Raw genomic sequence first — 18,229 nt, 5'->3', positions numbered from 1 at the left:
AAAAAAAAAAAAAAAAAAAAAAAAAAAAAAAAAAAAAAAAAAAAAAAAAAAAAATTAGCGAATCAGCCAAATCTAGCTTCAAAATTTTGGAGGTAGATTTAACACATCCTTATTAGATTGACCCTTCTAATCTGCAAGGATGTTCACTTGTTTCAATCAAATTAAATGGGACAAATTGTCAATCCTAGAGTAAATAAGTGATCTGTCAGATATTCACTTGTTCCACTAAAATTAAATGGGACAAATTACCACTACTGGAATAAATCATTTATGCATGAACCAAAAAAACGGTTGGATTTTATGTCCTAAGCTCTATTTTCAATAAAGTTATTATTGTTGTTTATTCAGTAAAGATTATTATGGAATAAAGTAAACTTTACTATCATTCATCTAAATCCAATAAACTAAAAACACTCTAGCTATAGTATGATTACTTGAACTATATGTAAAGACATAAGAGTTAATCAAATTCAAGTATATAGTCAAAATGATCTATAGTATAAGGATAAGGAGAAGGCTGAGTACCTTATTCTGGTGACACTATGGATGCCCACTTTTGTGACTGAAGCGCGGGTCGACGTTCTGGTTCGGATTGCGGTTCGGGTTGGCTCGTGGGTCATCAGTTGCAAGTGGGCCACTAGGCTTCGGTTCGCGGGTTGGGGCGTAGGTTGATGTATTTTGCCTGAGCAGTTAACGCCAATGAGAATAGGAAGAAAATTATGCCAGTTAGAATAGGAAGAAAATAACAGAAAAAACACAAGAGAAAGATAGAAGACGTATTTAGATTCTGCTGAAAACCAGTGATTTGTTTTTTACACATATTTAAATAACCATTCTATGAGCTTCAAAGGATTATGGGTTAGAATAGGGTATTTTGCATTTCATTTATTTAAATTGTAATTATTATTTTTTTTATTTTGAACTCGAGCATGATGTTTGAAACACGTAAGGTCGATAGTATTTTCTAGTGTTTTAATGTACTTGGAAGTTTTAAATTTTTTCGCTAATAAAGATAAGCAATTTTAGAGTTATATTCTTCGTTAGAGATGAGCATGAGACATTAGTAGCGACTCGGAGTGAAATTTAGGGTCGTTACACTTCCTTTCCTGGAGTTTCATGGCTTGAAACTTGAACTATAATCACAGATTTATAGGTGTTTAGAAAACTCGAAATCTCGACCTCGTTTCTCGACGATGGTGCATATGAAAAGGACACAAAACGTACCTTGGGTTGTTGTGCAGTGGTCGGGGGTCTCTTTCGTAGTGTAACTTGGGTGTATTGACGTCGGTTTTGGGTTGTTTTGTTCGTGGGTTTCATTTTCAGATCCTCACCGGAAAACTTCGCCAACTTCTCTCTCCCTCTTTCCTCTATGTTTTTCTCTTCTGCAGGTGTTTTGGGAGCGTGCTGAGGACGGAGCTGGCATTTGGCTAGAGATTTGGGTGAGTTGTGGGGGTCGAAGAAGTAATTCCGCGACCCCCACGAAATTTCCGGCAGGCACCAGTGAGTTTTCCGGTGACAAGATTTTTTTTTTATCATTATTATTTCTAATTCATTACAACTCAGATACATCAAAGGTTTTGCATCTTTGTGCAATTATTTTTAGGAAGTCTAAAAACAAATAAATGTATCCAAATCATTTGAGTTGTTTGTAATTCTAAAAAACAACTTAATTAGATTGTCTATGATCTCGGTAGAATATTAATATTCAATTTAACAATTTATAAAGAGTGACTAAATATCAACGTAACTATTTGGATCAAATAATTTGTAATAATTATAAAATGAGTTATAGGAGTAAATTTAAAATTTTAGAAGTATTTAATAAATAAAAAGATGTTTGGTATCTTTGAAGGTGTGTTTTATGATATTTTTAAAAAAATTTATGAATTTATTATTATACACCAAATTAAAAAATTTAAAAACTTAATAAAGAAAAAATTTAGAAATCTAAAAATCTATTTTTTTTTAAAAAAAAGTAATTAAAAAACTTAATAAAGACAATATTTGGAAAGAAAGGTAGAAGCATGGAATTGGATATTTGATGTGTTTGGTGGTGGGAAAAAAAATGAATCCAAAAAGGGCACACGTGTCGGGCGAAGAGGGAAGGTGTACAGAAGCCGCAGGTAAGATTAGAAAAAGAAAATAAAAAAAGGAACGTCCACTTGGTATGAGCGGACAAATTGAGCTTTCCAGCTGGATCAAGGCGTAGGCCGACCCCTTTTAATTGAGTGGTTTATTCACCCAGCTGGGTCCCACCTTCACACGTGGCCACGTCACCTTTTCTTTTTCTTCTTCTTCTTCTTTTTTATTTTTAAATAAATAAATAAATATATATATATATATATTAAAGAGACAGCAAACCAACAACAATTTGTATTGCCCCTTCAGAAATTGGAAAGAGAAAAAACAAAATTGAGATTCCTTTACCAATACACTTTCTTATTTTTTATTTATTATTTATTTAATTATTTTAGTTATTATAATTATGTATATTAGGCAAATGAAAGATATTTTAACATCTCAAATACTGTTTAGAATATCAATGATTGGGGATTTGATTTCTTCTTCCACAATCTCCCTAACATTGTCCCCAATATAATATTTCTTTTATTTATTTATAATATATATATATATATATACACTCATTTTCTATTTTGATGGAACAAATTTTTGTATAATAAAATTTTAATCTTTTAGTAGAATGGATGGAAAATTAATTTAAATAAAGTAAAAAAAAATTAAGGAATACAATATAATTTATTAAAAACGGTTGAAAATGTGTTAATTTTTGGCATGGGTTGCAATATAATGATAAATGATAAATGATAATAATAATAATAATATTTGGGGATCAATATTCTGAAAGGAATTGACTTTTTATGCAATTTATCATTGATCATAACTTTATTTTATTTTATTTAATTTAATTTTTTATTAACCAACCACCCATTTCAAATCAATTCTTAGTTGCTCATAATATATTCTTCTTCTTCTTCCTCTTCTTTTATTTAAGATGACCCTCTACTTTCCGTATTTGCAAATCACTCCCTCTATTTTTGTATTTTTTTATATTTTCATAGAAAGAAAAAAATAATGTTCCAGTCGTATATCTAATATTTATGTATTTAATACATAATGTAATACTTAAATAAATGAAGCATATATGTACTCATAAAGTGCACCATCTTTTCAGTTGCTCAATCATAGGAATTTCATAGTTAAACATGTTTTGTTTTGAGTAATTTTATGTGGGAAGATCTTCGAGGATTTTCCTAAGATGTATGTAAGTGAGAATAAAGCCTATTGAAACGACTTGTGTTGGTCCGCACGAATAATTTACTAGAAAAATCTATTATAAAAATTTTAAAAAAAATTAAAAACTTTGAATTTTTTTTAAAAATAAAACCTAAATAGATAAAATACAACTGTGTAAAAGATGAAATTTATAATATAATTTATAATTGAATATATTGTTTTGTTTTAAATCTAAGCCCATTTATTTAATTATATGGTTTGAACTTTACATAAAAATATATCTTACCGATCCAAGATATTATACTTATATATTTAAAATATTCTTACTACCAATATTTTTTAATACTGCGTTTTAATGAAATTACTAGATTTGACAACAATCCGCACAAATATTAATAAAACTAACAATATAATTTAATTTATATATTTCCAAAATTATAGGAATCTTAAAATAAAAAAAAAAAAAACAAAAAAAAAACTGATAGATTAAAATCTAATTTAAAGTTGCTATCATATTTCATTACTTAAAAAAACGACTTCATAAAATAATGTCGTAGACTTGCATGTTTAGGAAAATGTCTTAAAATAATATAAAAAAAAATATTAAAATAAACACAAGTAAATAGTGTCTTATACTATCATAAGATCTACGAAATTAAATGCAACTACCCTATGTAAGTTTCACATTCTTTACTTGTGATGTCACCATCAACCATACACGAGTGTTGTCTTTATCTGAAATACAAAAGTAGCACATAACTTGAATATTTTAAGAAAAAGTCAATAAGTGACCCCATTATTGGAGTTAGGAAATGCAAATACATGCAATTAATAATTAGAGACTTATCATTTAAAATCATCATAGATGTGATCTCCAATCCGAAAAAATTAAATGTGTAGTACTTCCCTACACACAACCCACACATGTAAGCATGGGCCCACCAGGTTGGCTCGCACACCTCCTGGGTCTGCATGATCGGGCTAGTTGGTTGTAGTCGAACATCTGGAGGTACAACAAACCCCTCGTATATCATGCAAAACATGATGATGATGATCATCATCATAGTGTACGCGTCTATACTCGTCATAAGAGGGGAAGTATTCCGATGTAAATGAATATACAATATGCATGAGATCCCTATACTTTTCATGTTAAACCATTCATGCGACACAACCCCCACATCTTTCATATTACCCTAAGTAACATGCGTACATAAACTTTCATACATTCATCATTCATAACATCACTTAGGGTGATGTATAAGAAAACTCTTCATTGTCATAGTGTAACATGACATCTCATACATGCACATCATCGTAACATGAGATATCATCATACTATGACATGTCTCATTATACATCTCATGTCATCATATCATAATATATCATTATCATAACGTATCATAGCATCATAGTACATCATATTACCATAATACTTCAAATTATTTAAAAAAAATATTCTTAAATTTTAAAAAAATTGATCAATACTAAAGAATAAAAAAAAAAAGAAAATTACATTTATGGTAAATATATGAAGTATCATTAATATCTTTAACTTAAAAAAAAGTTTTAGAGAGTTTTTACCAATAATATACGAATAAAATTTGGTATAAAACTTGTTAATTAAATTTTAAAAGGTATTAAGAGTTTAAGTTGAAAACTATTTTTAATTTTTGTTAAAAAGTTGGTGTTATTGAAAATTGCCTTTGGGGAGGAAAATGGAAATATGTAGAGAGGAAGGACTATATTGCAATACACTCAAAGCAAAGGGACTGAAATGTAAAATTAAAAAAAGAAAAAAAAAAGAAGATGGTTGAAGGGTATTATAGGCATTTAGAGAAAAATGTCATTATCAGAGAGCTTGGCCGAAAATCCCATCTCCAACCCCACCGTTCCGCTTCTCTCTTTCATTCTCTCTCTACCAGTAAAAAACAACTGTGGGTTTTTTTCTCTCACTTCATCTTCCTCTCTCTCTCTCTAGAAATTCTAGCTGGGAATTTTTCCCCGCCATTCGATCGACCTTGCTGCGACTAGATAATTTGAAGAAAATTTTGAAGATTTGGTGAAAATGGTGTTGCAGAACTATCCACTGTCCGATCCCCTCTGCTCGATCTGTTTCTGACACTGAATGTACCACCGCCTGTGAGACTCTGTGGTCCTTAATTTTCCTAATTTTCATCCTCATTATGATTTTCTTTTCTTTACCTTTCAGGAACCTGTTTGAAATTGCCCTCAATTTGGGAGGGGTTTCCGGATTTTGTTTCATTCTGTGATTTTGCGTTTCCTTGGGGTTTCATTGGAGTCTGAGAGGGACTCTGTGCTGTGCGTTTCTTCATTTTCGGTTAGTATTTTGTTTACTGTTGTTTATCTGGAAGTTATGCTGCTGAATCTGTGTTAAGATTTAGATCGGAAAGTGGTAGTTGTTTGAGAATAATTTTTGTGGATTTGTCATCGAATGTTGCGAGGCTCATTTGATTGATTTGAATGAGTAGGAATGAGCAGGAATTTGGGGTGTGGTCTTGGAAATGCCGAAACATAGGACGAAATGAGTCAGACAGAAGTATCAAGGATTAAACCCCCTCTCGTTCCGCTTGCTACCTTGATTGGTCGCGAGCTGAGGAACGAGAGGGTTGAGAAACCTTTTGTGAAGTACGGACAGGCTGCTTTGGCAAAGAAGGGAGAGGACTACTTTCTGATTAAACTTGATTACCACCGTATTCCTGGAAACCCTTCTACTGCATTTTCTGTTTTTGCGGTATTATTTCCTTTCATAACTTTTTGTGCTCTTAGTTATCTATAATACTTTAGTTATTGTGCTACTTGAGTTCTATGATTACTGAGGAACTGGCTTCTATTTGCAGATTTTTGATGGGCATAATGGCATATCAGCCGCTATCTTTGCAAAGGAACATTTACTGGGTAATGTTTTAAGTGCAATTCCTCAAGGGGCCAGTCGAGAAAAATGGCTACAAGCCCTTCCTCGAGCATTAGTTGCTGGTTTTGTCAAAACTGACATAGAGTTTCAGCAAAAAGGTATGTAGCATGTCGTCTATCGGCGTTCTTCTTCTTGAATACACAATGCCATTATTCACATGTAATCTTATCTTACTTGCAGGGGAAACTTCTGGTACTACTGTTACATTTGTTGTGATTGATGGGTGGACTGTTACAGTGGCGTCCGTGGGAGATTCACGGTGCATATTAGACACCCAAGGAGGTGTGGTTTCTCTATTGACGGTTGATCATAGGCTGGAGGAAAATGAGGAAGAGAGGAAACGTGTAACTGCGAGTGGTGGTGAGGTTGGGAGGCTCAATGTTTTTGGCGGCAATGAGGTTTAATTTTATGCATCTCTGCTGACTCTAGTCATACATGATAATGTTTTTGGGCCCTTATGTGACTTCCATTTACAGGTCGGTCCTCTCCGCTGCTGGCCTGGTGGCTTATGTCTTTCTCGGTCCATTGGTGATACAGATGTAGGAGAATATATTGTCCCGATACCACATGTTAAGCAAGTGAAGGTGACCTCTCAATCTATCAGTAGTTGTTTGCCTACTTATTCAGAATGTGCCTTGACTGACTACTCTGCTATGTTTTCCTAATTGGTTATGCAGCTTTCTAATGCTGGCGGACGACTAATAATTGCTTCTGATGGTATATGGGATGCGTTATCCTCTGATATGGCTGCAAAGTCTTGTCGTGGTTTACCTGCAGAGCTTGCTGCTAAGCTAGTTGTGAAGGTGAGTTTCAATTGTAGACTTTAATGGTATGGTATGGTATGGGATCAATGTTCTAAAAGGCTTTGAAGGTTTTTTATTCCTTGAGGCAAGAATCAACGTTTCGGTCTCGAACCATAGGTCTTTATATGATGATAAAAACTAAAAGAACAAGTTGATTCTGTTTGTGTTTAGATTGAGGATTACTTACACCTCAGTTCTTATAGTGAAAAAACTGCCCTTGGCCTTTTGGAATATTCATAGGAGTTCCATTTCTTTTCAATCCTGTCAATATTTTGATCGGCTCGTATTATAGGAGGCTCTGCGGTCGAGGGGGTTGAAGGATGATACAACTTGCTTAGTTGTTGATATCATACCATCCGAGCAACCTATATTATTACCACCAACTCCAAGGACGAAGCAAAATGTGCTCACCACACTCTTTGGGAAGAAATATCAAAACTCTTTGGGCAAATCTGCAAATAAACTTTCTGCTGTTGGAGTGGTGGAGGAATTGTTTGAAGAAGGTTCCGCTATGCTTGCTGAAAGGTATAATTGATGCATTTCTTCTTTCTTTTATTTATTCCCTTTTGCTCTTGAAGCATGGTATGTTGTCTGAGCTTGGACGACGGTTTCCTAGGATTATTCTATTCGCTTGCTATATATCGTACTTCAATTAGCCAAATAATATCATAGTGTGGAGTTTAACTTAGACTCTTGGTTCTTCCTAACTTGTTATATTGATAGAAATAGTGGTATTAAGATAGTTTCCTAGGATTGTTCTCTTCATTGTAGATTTATTATACTGTAATGAACGAAAAACCTTCGATTTTCTTTCGTTGTTGAAAAAATTATCTCTGTTCCAAACTGTTATATTAATAGAAAACTGCTGAATTCTGCTGTAATTATTGTAATTTCTATCCAAAAGTGACTTGAAACATGTTCACTTATAATGGAAATGCAGGTTAGGCAAAGATTTAGCGTCAGATCCAAACTCAGGGATCTTCAAATGTGCAGTTTGTCAAGTGGATCAACCCCCAAATGAAAATTTGCCAATGAATTCGGCGCCTTTCTTTTCGCCATCGTCAAAGCCATGGGAAGGTCCTTTCCTCTGTGCAACATGTCGAAGAAAGAAAGACGCCATGGAAGGAAAAAGGGCAACAAAACCTACAATAACGGTCTAGTAATTTATCCATCCCATAACGTATATGTTGATAACTCCATATAATTTTTTTTCCCCCCTCATCTGGCAGTGTGAGCATGCTTGTTTTTTGGCTTTCCCTGTGGTGATTGTTATAGATGCGTGTAAGAAAATGAGAGGGTTGAGATAAAAAGAAAGAGTTGGTAGAAGAAGAAAGTTGTTTTGGAGACACTTCTAAAAAGCTTGCTTTCATTTGGTTTCTTGCTCAGCTGTTGGACTGACTCACTGACTGACTCACTGACTGAGAAGATAGGAAAAACATGAATTTCAGAGAAAATTGTAGATTGCGTAGTGTGATTGTTCCATTGTCTTAGCATTCTATATCAACATCTGCTCTTCAAGTTTGCTTCATAATTTGCAACCATGTCATAGCCATTGCCTGAATTATAATTTTTTGAGTGCAATTGTAACGACCCTTGTAACTCAAGACTTTGCTAGTTTCTCTTTAAACCCGCCTTAATCTACCAAATGAGAGAGAGACAGAATACTGAAGATTGTGTTAGCATGATTCAAACGTGATTCGAATGAGGACACCCGAGTTATAGGTTGGTAATCGGATTATCAAGTAAGATTGAAAGGCTTATGAGTTGGTTCGGTCGAACTTACTCCATACTCTTTCATTGTTCAAAGCCAAACCGTTTCTTGACTCTTAAACAAACTTAGATATTTTTCAATGACTCAATATCAAACATTTCAACTATTGAAATTTGGTAAAAACACAATCACAACTTTCTAAAAATAATAGACAATGATTATGTTCTTAATGAAGAAAACACTTTCAAAGTTTCATTAACATAATAGTTATATAATATAATAATGGTAATGACCATAGATTTTATACTTGTACACCTATAATGAACATTTAATCGAAAATACTTCAATGAAAACTTAATAATAAAAACATGGTTGTGATCTTGCATGTCTCTTCTAACGTCTTTAATTAAAATAATACAAATTGAAATAATAAAAATAACTTAAAGTAAAAATGCCTTATACTAACTTATAGGTTACTAAATGAAAATACAACAAACCTATACTAATCTATAGCCTACTAATTCAAATTACGAAACTATCATAAGCATGTGCCACGGTCTCCTATATTGTGATGCCACCGTCGGTCGTACAAGGGAGCCTTGTCTTTACCTGAAAATAAGAGTAGTACGTGACTTAAGTATTTTAAGAAATACTCAGTAAGCAACTCTCTATCGGGTTAAATGCAAACACATACAATTTCATGAAATGAGACCTATCATAACAGTCTATTTTCTTACAGCGGCATTCATAAATGGGCAATTTGGATGTGTACTTAATTTTCCTACACACGGTCGACACATGCGAGTATGGTCCCACTAGTTAGTTCACGCACCTCCTGGACCCCTTTTTGGTCGAGCAAGCATTCTCTGATAACTGTTAATGTCGGACACCCGTTAGGAATAGCGACCGTCTTGGCAGCATAATGATCGTTTCCTTGCCTCGTAGTGTACACGTCCGTACTTTCATGAAAGGAGAAAGGGTATCCCTCGATGCATGAACACACAATAATGCATGAGGTTCGAACAATTTTTCATTTTTATTATCATATACTACAACCCCACTAGTGTCTTCCTTAATATCATATCATTTTATCATGTCTTCCATGCGTGTTTCGATATTGTATTTCATGCCAATTCATCATTTTGCATGTCAATTATATCTGTCATATTGTAACACCTGAATCCCAACGAGGTATTAAATACCTTATATTTAACATTGAGCCCTTTTATTGACAATCTTAAAAATGAAATTTCAAGATAGTGTAGAAGAGAAAAATACTTGGAAAAGTCCCACAAATTCAAGAAAAATATTGAAAAATTGGAAAAATGGTCAAAATTAATACGGGAGGGGTATTTTAGTCATTTTGCCCCCTTAATTAGGTACCTAAAAAGAGAAAGGTAAAGAAAAAAAAAAAGAATAGAAAGGAAAAAGAGAATAGAGAGAAAAATAACCACGAGAACTCTGATCCGGCCATGAGGAGTCCAATTCAGGCCGAGCCTCCTTCACGAAACCTTCATAGAACCTAGAGGAGAAGCATTCTGGACCTTCGAATTATCCAAAATCGTACCGTCGCTACCCATACAGCTTGGCCCAAAATCATTACATGCGACTTGCGACGCTAACAACCTGACCTGAAGCCCACACCTCAAACTTAATCACGACACGCGCACCTCAGCTCCCAGGCTAGGACTACTCCAGAACATCAACAGTTGGGATCAGTTGCTTCCCTTCCAGTCGCTTCCTCAGATTCTGGATCCCTCTCTCAAGTTCGCCGAACCTGGTCTTTAAATCAATTCTAGCTATTCTCAATCCGGATCCTTGTAATGTTCTTGAAAAATTGTATTCACTCACTAGGGCACCCCAAAGAATATCAAATGACTCTTTTTCGTGGGATTCCTTTAGTTTGATTCCAACTCCACAAGTTCTTTTTCTTTGGCGTCTGACCTCTCCGATTATAAGGTTTATAAAAGGCGAGGAGTAAGGTGTCTATGTCAGTACCCCCATTTCGGGTATCTCATACCGATTGGGTGAAATAAGTCAAGTTGGCTGGTGGGGCTTGATTTTGATAATATTAGAAAGTCTTCGAGAATCCTTCTAGGCAGATAGGACGACTCCTGCTTGTTCTTGTCATTTGGCGGTCAAAGACTAGAATTTCTCAATCGATTTAGGGAAGGTAATAGAGAAGAGAGAGGTGTCCGTAGTTTTGTCTCATTCATCGAAAGGTAAATAGGTAATGGCTCAACGGTTCAAGCAAGAAGGTTAATGAGGTTACTGTTCATAAATAGGTTCAAGGGAAAGAGCAAAGCTTTGTTTCATTTTCAGAGGAGCTTGAGGTTGAGTTTGACAGTGAACTTTAATTCATCAATATTTAGTCTTTTTTCAACCAATAAATATCATATAAGTCCGGAAGATAAAGAAATATTGTTTTATTGTATTATAAATTAACAAGAGAACTAATTGGAATAGTATAGTCAAGAAAAGAAGGCGAAGGAACCCAACATTTCTTTGGTTTTTGGAAGTTCCAGAATGTTGTCTTTTGATTTCCTTTGTTGGGAAGCCCCTTTGATTAATGATCGTTTCGTGTAGCTTGCTACTCCCTGAGGCCAAGGACGGGGTCGAAGAACAGTGGAAGGGGTCAGATTTACCTGGGAGTTAGAGTCATAATAATGTTGATAATGCTACACAAGTATAGTAAGCAAAATAATACGAAAAGAAAAGGGAGGATATGAAATAACCATAGTGGATGCATCGAATGAGCGGCAAGTGGTTGATATTATCCCTCTAGGACCAGAACTTCTTGTTTCAGAGGGCGAGCGAATCTATCAAAATCAATCAACCATTAACGAGTAATCCTACTAATGTGGGAGGATTTGGTCAGGGAGATGCGGAAATAGTCCTTCAAGATCCATTACGTGACCATTGAATAAGTTTATTTAGCTTGAGTTGGGTTAAAAGCACGGATGGAATGTGCACCATCACCATCTTCAAATAAGGGATTTTCTACGGTAGCACCATGAATAGCGCATAGCGGAGCAGCTCCCAAAATGGAAGGTATCTTTTTCGAGAGCATGCCTTAACTTAATTATTAATTAGAGTAGGGGTCTCGTAACTTAATTATTAATTAGAGTAGTAGGGGTCGTATAGTTTCTAAGTGAAAGAAAGCGCAACGAGAGTCAAGACTCAACATTCTTTCTCAGATCCTTCCCCTATTTCTTCTTTTTCTCTTCTTTCTCCTTATTCTCTCAATTGAGTTTTTCTTTCATTTTCTTCTCATTCACTAGACTATCTCTTTTCTTTTCTTTCCTCTTTATTCTTTATTCTTTCACTCGGTAAACAAGAGGATTCTGATTCTTCTTATTCCACAACAACGAAAGCACTTTTTCACTGTTCTTACGTAAGTGGTTCGTTGACCGGCTGTGAAACGACTGTAGCATAAATTGGTAACCCTGGACAATGGTCCTGAGGTGAGGGTCCATGGAGGAGTTGCCTTCGGGAGGAGGAGTATTTGGATTGTAATATGAGAGTCTTCCTCGATGTGCACCTGCCTCACTTTGAATAAAAAGCAGATGAAAATCCCAGGCTAAACCTGTACTTTCTTCTCGAATTCCTTTGTCTTCCCGGAGCTACCTGTCTTTGAACTTCATTCCTTAATTGATCGATTGAGCTTTCATTTCACACATCCTCCTAATCTTCCATATTCCCTACTGGGTGAAATCAGTCCCATTTAGCCTCTTTTTCAGGAAAATACCCTCAAATGACGAAAATTAAGGATTTTGACCTCAGGATTTTATCCCAAAAATAGATAGAGGATAGAATTTTCTAAAAGAAGAAATAGGTTGAGGATCATTCATCTCTCTTTTTTCCTTGAAACACTCTCTTTTGTAGCGAGAGGAGCGAAGCTGTGAGACCAACGATGATATGGAAAATCAACCCAAGGAAAAGTATGGAACGGATTACCTTGATGATCAAGATCAAGAGTAAAGAAAACTCGTTTCTAAACTCATGATTCGAATCACTCCACATGAGGTTTGATCAATACCACTTGAATGACTCTACATGCAAGTTCTAAACACAAGAATTTGCAAAGAAAGTTTAGTTGTCAACAAAGCTAAAATAGAAATTCTATTCTTAATTCCAAAATCTGATGCCTAATCAAAGAAAAGAAAGCTTTATATAACCCTTACAACGGTAACGTATGTGATATATAACTCCTAAATTAAATAGGCTAGTAAATGAAAAATACCCATAACTCATATTAAAATGGCTAATTAATAGTGAAATATAGTAACCTAGGTAGGTTACAATATAATCTTAACTCCTATATTTAAAACTAGCTTAAATATGACAGACAAATAGTTAAACTATAATTAAATAATGCAATTAATAAAATGTGCTTATTGACTGAACTAGTTTCATAAATTCAGCGGAGTTCGTTAAATGTAACTTAAAGTGCATTTAATTCATCTCTTTCTTGAAGCTCAACTTTGCACAACATATAAGGGAGGTCTCCAGCGTCTTCTAGAATTTTCTTTGATGAGCTCACCATAGCTTGAATATAACTGTATAAGGTTTGTTGTAGCTTCTTAGCTCTCGTCCTTGTAATTGGACCTTGAGGTATGAAAATTCCTTGGTCGTAGTTCATATCATTCTCCCCCTCTTGAGAAAGATTCGTCCTCGAATCAAAGCCATCACCTACATCAAAAGAACTCAAATTAACAACATTAAAAGTTGTACTAACACCGTACTTACCTGGTAAATCAATTTTATAAGCATTGTCGTTGATACGCTCAAGAACTTGAAAATGTCTATCTCCTCGTGGTAAAAGCTTAGATTTTCTTTGAGTAGGAAATCTTTCTTTTCGGAAATGAACCCAAACCCAATCTCCTGGCTTGAAGATGACAATCTTACGTTCTTTATTAATTCGGGTGGCAACCTTGGAATTTTGTTTCTCAATTTGTTCTTTCACTTGCTTGTGCAGTTTATGAACAAACTCAACCTTGGCATTTGCATCAAAATTCACATACTCTTTTGACGGTATGGGTAACAAGTCAATGGGGGTTAAAGGATTAAAGCCATAAACAATTTCAAAATGTGTGCATTTAGTAGTGCTATGAACAACCCTATTATATGCAAATTCTAATCGTACAACTTCCCTAAAGAACAGGCCTGCAATATGTTTTGCATCATCAGTTTTGTGACAAGGAATAAAATGGGTCATTTTACTAAATCGATCAACCACAACAAAGATGCTATCATAACCTTTCCTAGTCCTAGGTAAACCTAAAACAAAATCCATTGATATATCAATCCAAGGACCATTAGGAACCGGTAATGGGGAGTATAAACCATGTGGTTGAAGCCTAGACTTAGCTTGTTTACATGCTATGCAACGAGCACAGACTTTATGAACATCATGTCTCATTTTAGGCCAAAAAAAATATTCAGAGAGCATATCATAAGTTTTAGAAACTCCATGGTGTGCCATTAAACCACCTCCATGAGCTTCCCTCACAAGTAGCTCACGGATGGAACAAGATGGTATGCAAAGTTTGCCTTTTCGGAACAAAAATCCATCTAACAACAAGTAAGTATCCACAATGAGTCCTTTTTCACATGATTCAACAAAAGGAGCAAAGGACATGTCATGTTGATACAAATCCTTTATGTGTTCAAAACCCAACAACCTAGCATTCAAAGTATTGAGGAGGACATACCTTCGGGATAAAGCATCTGCAACAATGTTCTCCTTACTTTGTTTATATTTTATGACATAAGAGAATGTTTCAATAAATTCTAACCACTTAGCATGTCGTCTGTTGAGTTTATTTTGTACTCTAAAATGCTTTAAACTTTCATGATCCGTATGAATAATGAACTCCTTAGGCCAAAGATAATGTTGCCAGGTTTGCAATGCACGAACTAAAGCATAAAGCTCTTTGTCATAAGTTGGATACCTCAAAGATGCACCAGTTAACTTCTCACTAAAGAACATTAAAAGTCTTTGATTTTGCATTAATACAGCACCTATCCCTACTCCACTAGCATCACATTCAATTTCAAAAGTAGACTCAAAATTAGGTAATGCAAGCAAGGAAGCATAACTCAATTTTTCTTACAAAGTATTAAAAGCAAGTTCTTGATCTTTTTCCCATATAAAGTATACATTTTTCTTAACAAGTTCATTCAAGGGTGAAGCAATTGGTCTAAAATTCTTAATGAACCTACGGTAGAAACTTGCAAGACCATGAAAACTTCTTACCTCACTTACATTTTTAGGTGTAGGCCAATCTTTTATAGCCTTCACTTTCTCCTCATCAACCTCAACACCATTAGATGAAACTACAAACCCAAGAAAGCTAACTTTTTCCATGCAAAAGCTACATTTATTTAAATTTACGTACAAACATTCGTTTCTTAAAGTAGTCAAAACATTGCGTACATGGGTAATATGATCATCTAAAGATTTAGAGTAAACAAGGATGTCATCAAAATAAACAACCACAAACTTACATAAGTATTCTCGTAAGACATGGTTCATTAGTCTCATGAATGTATTAGTTAATCCAAAAGGCATAACCAACCATTCATAAAGACCATACTTGGTTTTAAAAGCTGTTTTCCACTCATCTCCAATATGCATGCAAATTTGATGATAACCCGATTTTAAATCAATCTTAGTAAAAAGACTACATCCATGCAATTCATCAACATATCATCTAATCTGGGGATTGGATGCCTATACTTTATAGTTATCTTGTTTATAGCCCTACAATCAACACACATACGCCAAGAACCATCTTTCTTAGGTACAAGAATGACTGGAACAGAACAAGGACTCAAACTTTCACGTACATACCCTTTAGCAAGGAGTTCACTTACTTGCCTTTCTATCTCTTCAACCTCCTTTGGATTAGTCCTATAAGCTGGTCGGTTTGGAATGGGTGCGCCAGGAATGAAGTCAATCTTGTGTTCAATCCCTCTAAGTGGTGGCAAACTACTAGGCTTCTCCTCGGAAAATAAATCTTCAAACTCTTGCAAAATCACAACAAAATCACAAGGCAAAGAAGGGTTAAGCATGTTAGTAAAGTAACAAGATCTCTTGGACATAAGTACAAGAATAGTCTGATTAGAGAGCAAAACATTCCTAGCTTCACTTGATCTAACATACAAGATTACTGATTTGCCTTTTCTCTCTTTTTTTTCTCTAGGGCTGAGTGTTACTCTCTTGTTTTTCCCTCAAGCTCTTTTTTTCACTTGATTCTTTTTTAATCTCTGCTTTTGCATCAGCCTCTTGTCTTTTATTTTCAAGTTTGCAATGATCAATAAATACATCTTTTGGAGACAATGGGACAAGAGTAGTTTTTCTACCATTATGAGTAAAAGAATACCGATTTGCATACCCATCATACATTACCCGACGATCAATTGTCTTGGCCTCCCCAGTAGTAAATCTCCAACATGCATGGATACAACATCACATAAAACATCATCAACATATTTTCCAATAGTAAAAGAAACAAGAGTTTGTTGAGTTACCCGTACTTCCCCACAATCATTCAACCATTGAAGCTTGTAGGGTCTTGGATGTGGTTGTGTCTTTAAATTAAGTCTTTTGACCAGAATGGAACTCACAACATTGGTGCAACTACCGCTATCAATTACAACACTACAAGGTACAAATTGAACAAGACACCGACTTTGAAACAAGTTCTTCCTTTGGTCTAGGCCGTCCTCCTTAATGTGGGTGTTTAGAGCTCGTCGAGTAACCAAAGATATATGTGTAGGGTCCTCTTCACTAAACTTCTCACTCTCATCAGTTTCCTCATTTATGTCGTCATGTGTCTCGTCGTCCGTAACAATTTCTCCCTCCTTGATGGTCATAATTCTTGCATTTGGGCAATCTCTACTATAGTGTCCTACCCCTTGACATCTCCGACACTTTAAATCTCTATTTCGAACATTAGACTTTTCTACTTTTTCTTTTCCTGTTCTAGAACTCTCCCCTTTCTCAAATTTAGCTTGAGGCTTCTCATTAATCTCTTGATTTCTATGCTTATAATCAATGTTCTTACTATCCCTTTTCCATGTAGAAGTAGAATTGGGAAAAGTTTTAGAAGAATACCGTTGAGACCTTCGTTGGATTTGCCTCTCGATCTTAATTGTAATGTACAACAACTCCTCAATATTAGAATAAGACTGTAAATCAGTCTTGTCCGCAATCTCTGTGTTTAACCCATTAAGAAACCGCGTCATGAGAGCCTCCATGTCCTCATCGAGTTCAAGTCGATCCATCAATGTATCCATCTCCTTGTAATAATCCTCCACAGATTTGCGTTCTTGTTTCAATGCTTGAAGCTTTTGCGCCATGTCCCGTTGAAAATATTGTGGAACAAAACGTTTCCTCATGGACTCTAAAGCTTACCACAATTTTTCTAAAGTTTATCGCAAGTCCCAGGAATAAAGCCGCAATGAACTCGACCCCTGAATCAATTGGTGCTTCAAGATTTCTTCTCCTACTTGACATCAATTTATCCCACCAAATTTGAGCATATTGTTTGAATTGAGCAATGCATAACAATACCTTCTTTTCATCACTAAAATTATGACAGTTGAACACCGACTCCACCGTTTTCTCCCATTGAAGGTACTCCTCTGGATTGGTTTTGCCATAAAACTTGGGAAGTTTTAATTTGATGCTCCCCACGTTACGATCAATTCTATCATCATAAGGAACTTGTTGTTGTAAATTATGATACCTTCTTCCATGGTCTCTCCCTCGCATCAAGCCATGACCAACCACATGTGGATTATCCTCGTGGTGATCAGCATTGTCGTCCTCATATGTATCGGTTGAGGGCGTAGGTAGTGGAATCCTTTGTCAAGCTTGATTTTGAATCTCCAATCTGCCTATTCGATCAGTCAACTCTTCTATTTCTCAAATTAGTCTTTCCATGGTTCGTTGTTGTGGTTCTCTCAATCGTGCATCAATAATGTCAGTATTGTCGTCTGGATTTTCCATGCTACAAAAGAAAGGTAAAAGAAAAAAAAAGGACCTCACAAGCGCTCCCTCACGTGTATTCACTCGTAAATGTAGTTCACTCGTGTTTAGCACTCAACACTCAAATCAATGTGTCACTCTCTTACAAACTCACCCTCACAATTGAGCACACACAAATTACAATCCAACAAACAAATTGGGATGTGAGACAAGCTATGTTATTGAGCTAAGTGCAATTCAAAGTGAATAGACAGCACACTCAACACATACACAAGGGTATTGAAGGAGCAATCCGAACAACGACAAAGAAACAAATTAAAGAAAGAAAATGATTAAGGACTAATTTAGACGTAGTAACATATGAGAGTTACATATAATAATCCATAGGAAAAAAAGAAAGACATTTAACATCAATAAGCTTTCTTTCTTTCAATGGTTTTTTTTTTTTTTTCGTGATTGGCAAAATCTAATCAATTTACCAACAAGAAAATTGATTTAGAAGATCTTAAAGAAGAACAAAGTGTTGA

General features: G+C 35.1%; 1 protein-coding gene and 1 long non-coding RNA gene across 3 annotated transcripts in view; one reads left to right on the top strand and one right to left on the bottom strand.

The window, feature by feature from the left end:
• LOC111486554 overlaps positions 1 to 4,664 on the bottom strand; it is a 17,880-nt gene extending 13,216 nt beyond the window's left edge. Inside the window, exon 1 of the long non-coding RNA XR_002718905.1 lies at positions 4,654 to 4,664. This is a non-coding gene — a long non-coding RNA (uncharacterized LOC111486554). The remainder of the gene's footprint in view (positions 1 to 4,653) is intronic.
• A 514-nt stretch (positions 4,665 to 5,178) lies between these two features.
• On the top strand, positions 5,179 to 8,475 carry LOC111486464 (probable protein phosphatase 2C 5). 2 transcript variants are annotated; one of them, XM_023133628.1, is made up of 9 exons: positions 5,179 to 5,385; positions 5,468 to 5,596; positions 5,748 to 6,010; positions 6,117 to 6,288; positions 6,371 to 6,588; positions 6,667 to 6,774; positions 6,868 to 6,993; positions 7,286 to 7,518; positions 7,934 to 8,475. In XM_023133628.1, exons 3-9 carry the CDS (start codon positions 5,801 to 5,803, stop codon positions 8,151 to 8,153), a joined length of 1,287 nt encoding a protein of 428 aa, XP_022989396.1. In that variant the 5' UTR covers positions 5,179 to 5,385; positions 5,468 to 5,596; positions 5,748 to 5,800; the 3' UTR covers positions 8,154 to 8,475. The 2 variants fall into 2 exon arrangements, with proteins under 2 accessions (XP_022989396.1, XP_022989397.1); XM_023133629.1 differs by having other exon boundaries at positions 5,179 to 5,397.
• Positions 8,476 to 18,229: the final 9,754 nt, after the last annotated feature.

This window comes from Cucurbita maxima, unplaced genomic scaffold, assembly GCF_002738345.1.
Source record: "Cucurbita maxima cultivar Rimu unplaced genomic scaffold, Cmax_1.0 Cma_Scf00011, whole genome shotgun sequence".
In the NCBI taxonomy this organism is placed as follows: domain Eukaryota; kingdom Viridiplantae; phylum Streptophyta; class Magnoliopsida; order Cucurbitales; family Cucurbitaceae; genus Cucurbita; species Cucurbita maxima.
Note: the sequence above shows the minus strand (reverse complement) of the source record. Positions and strands in the feature narration are given on the sequence as shown.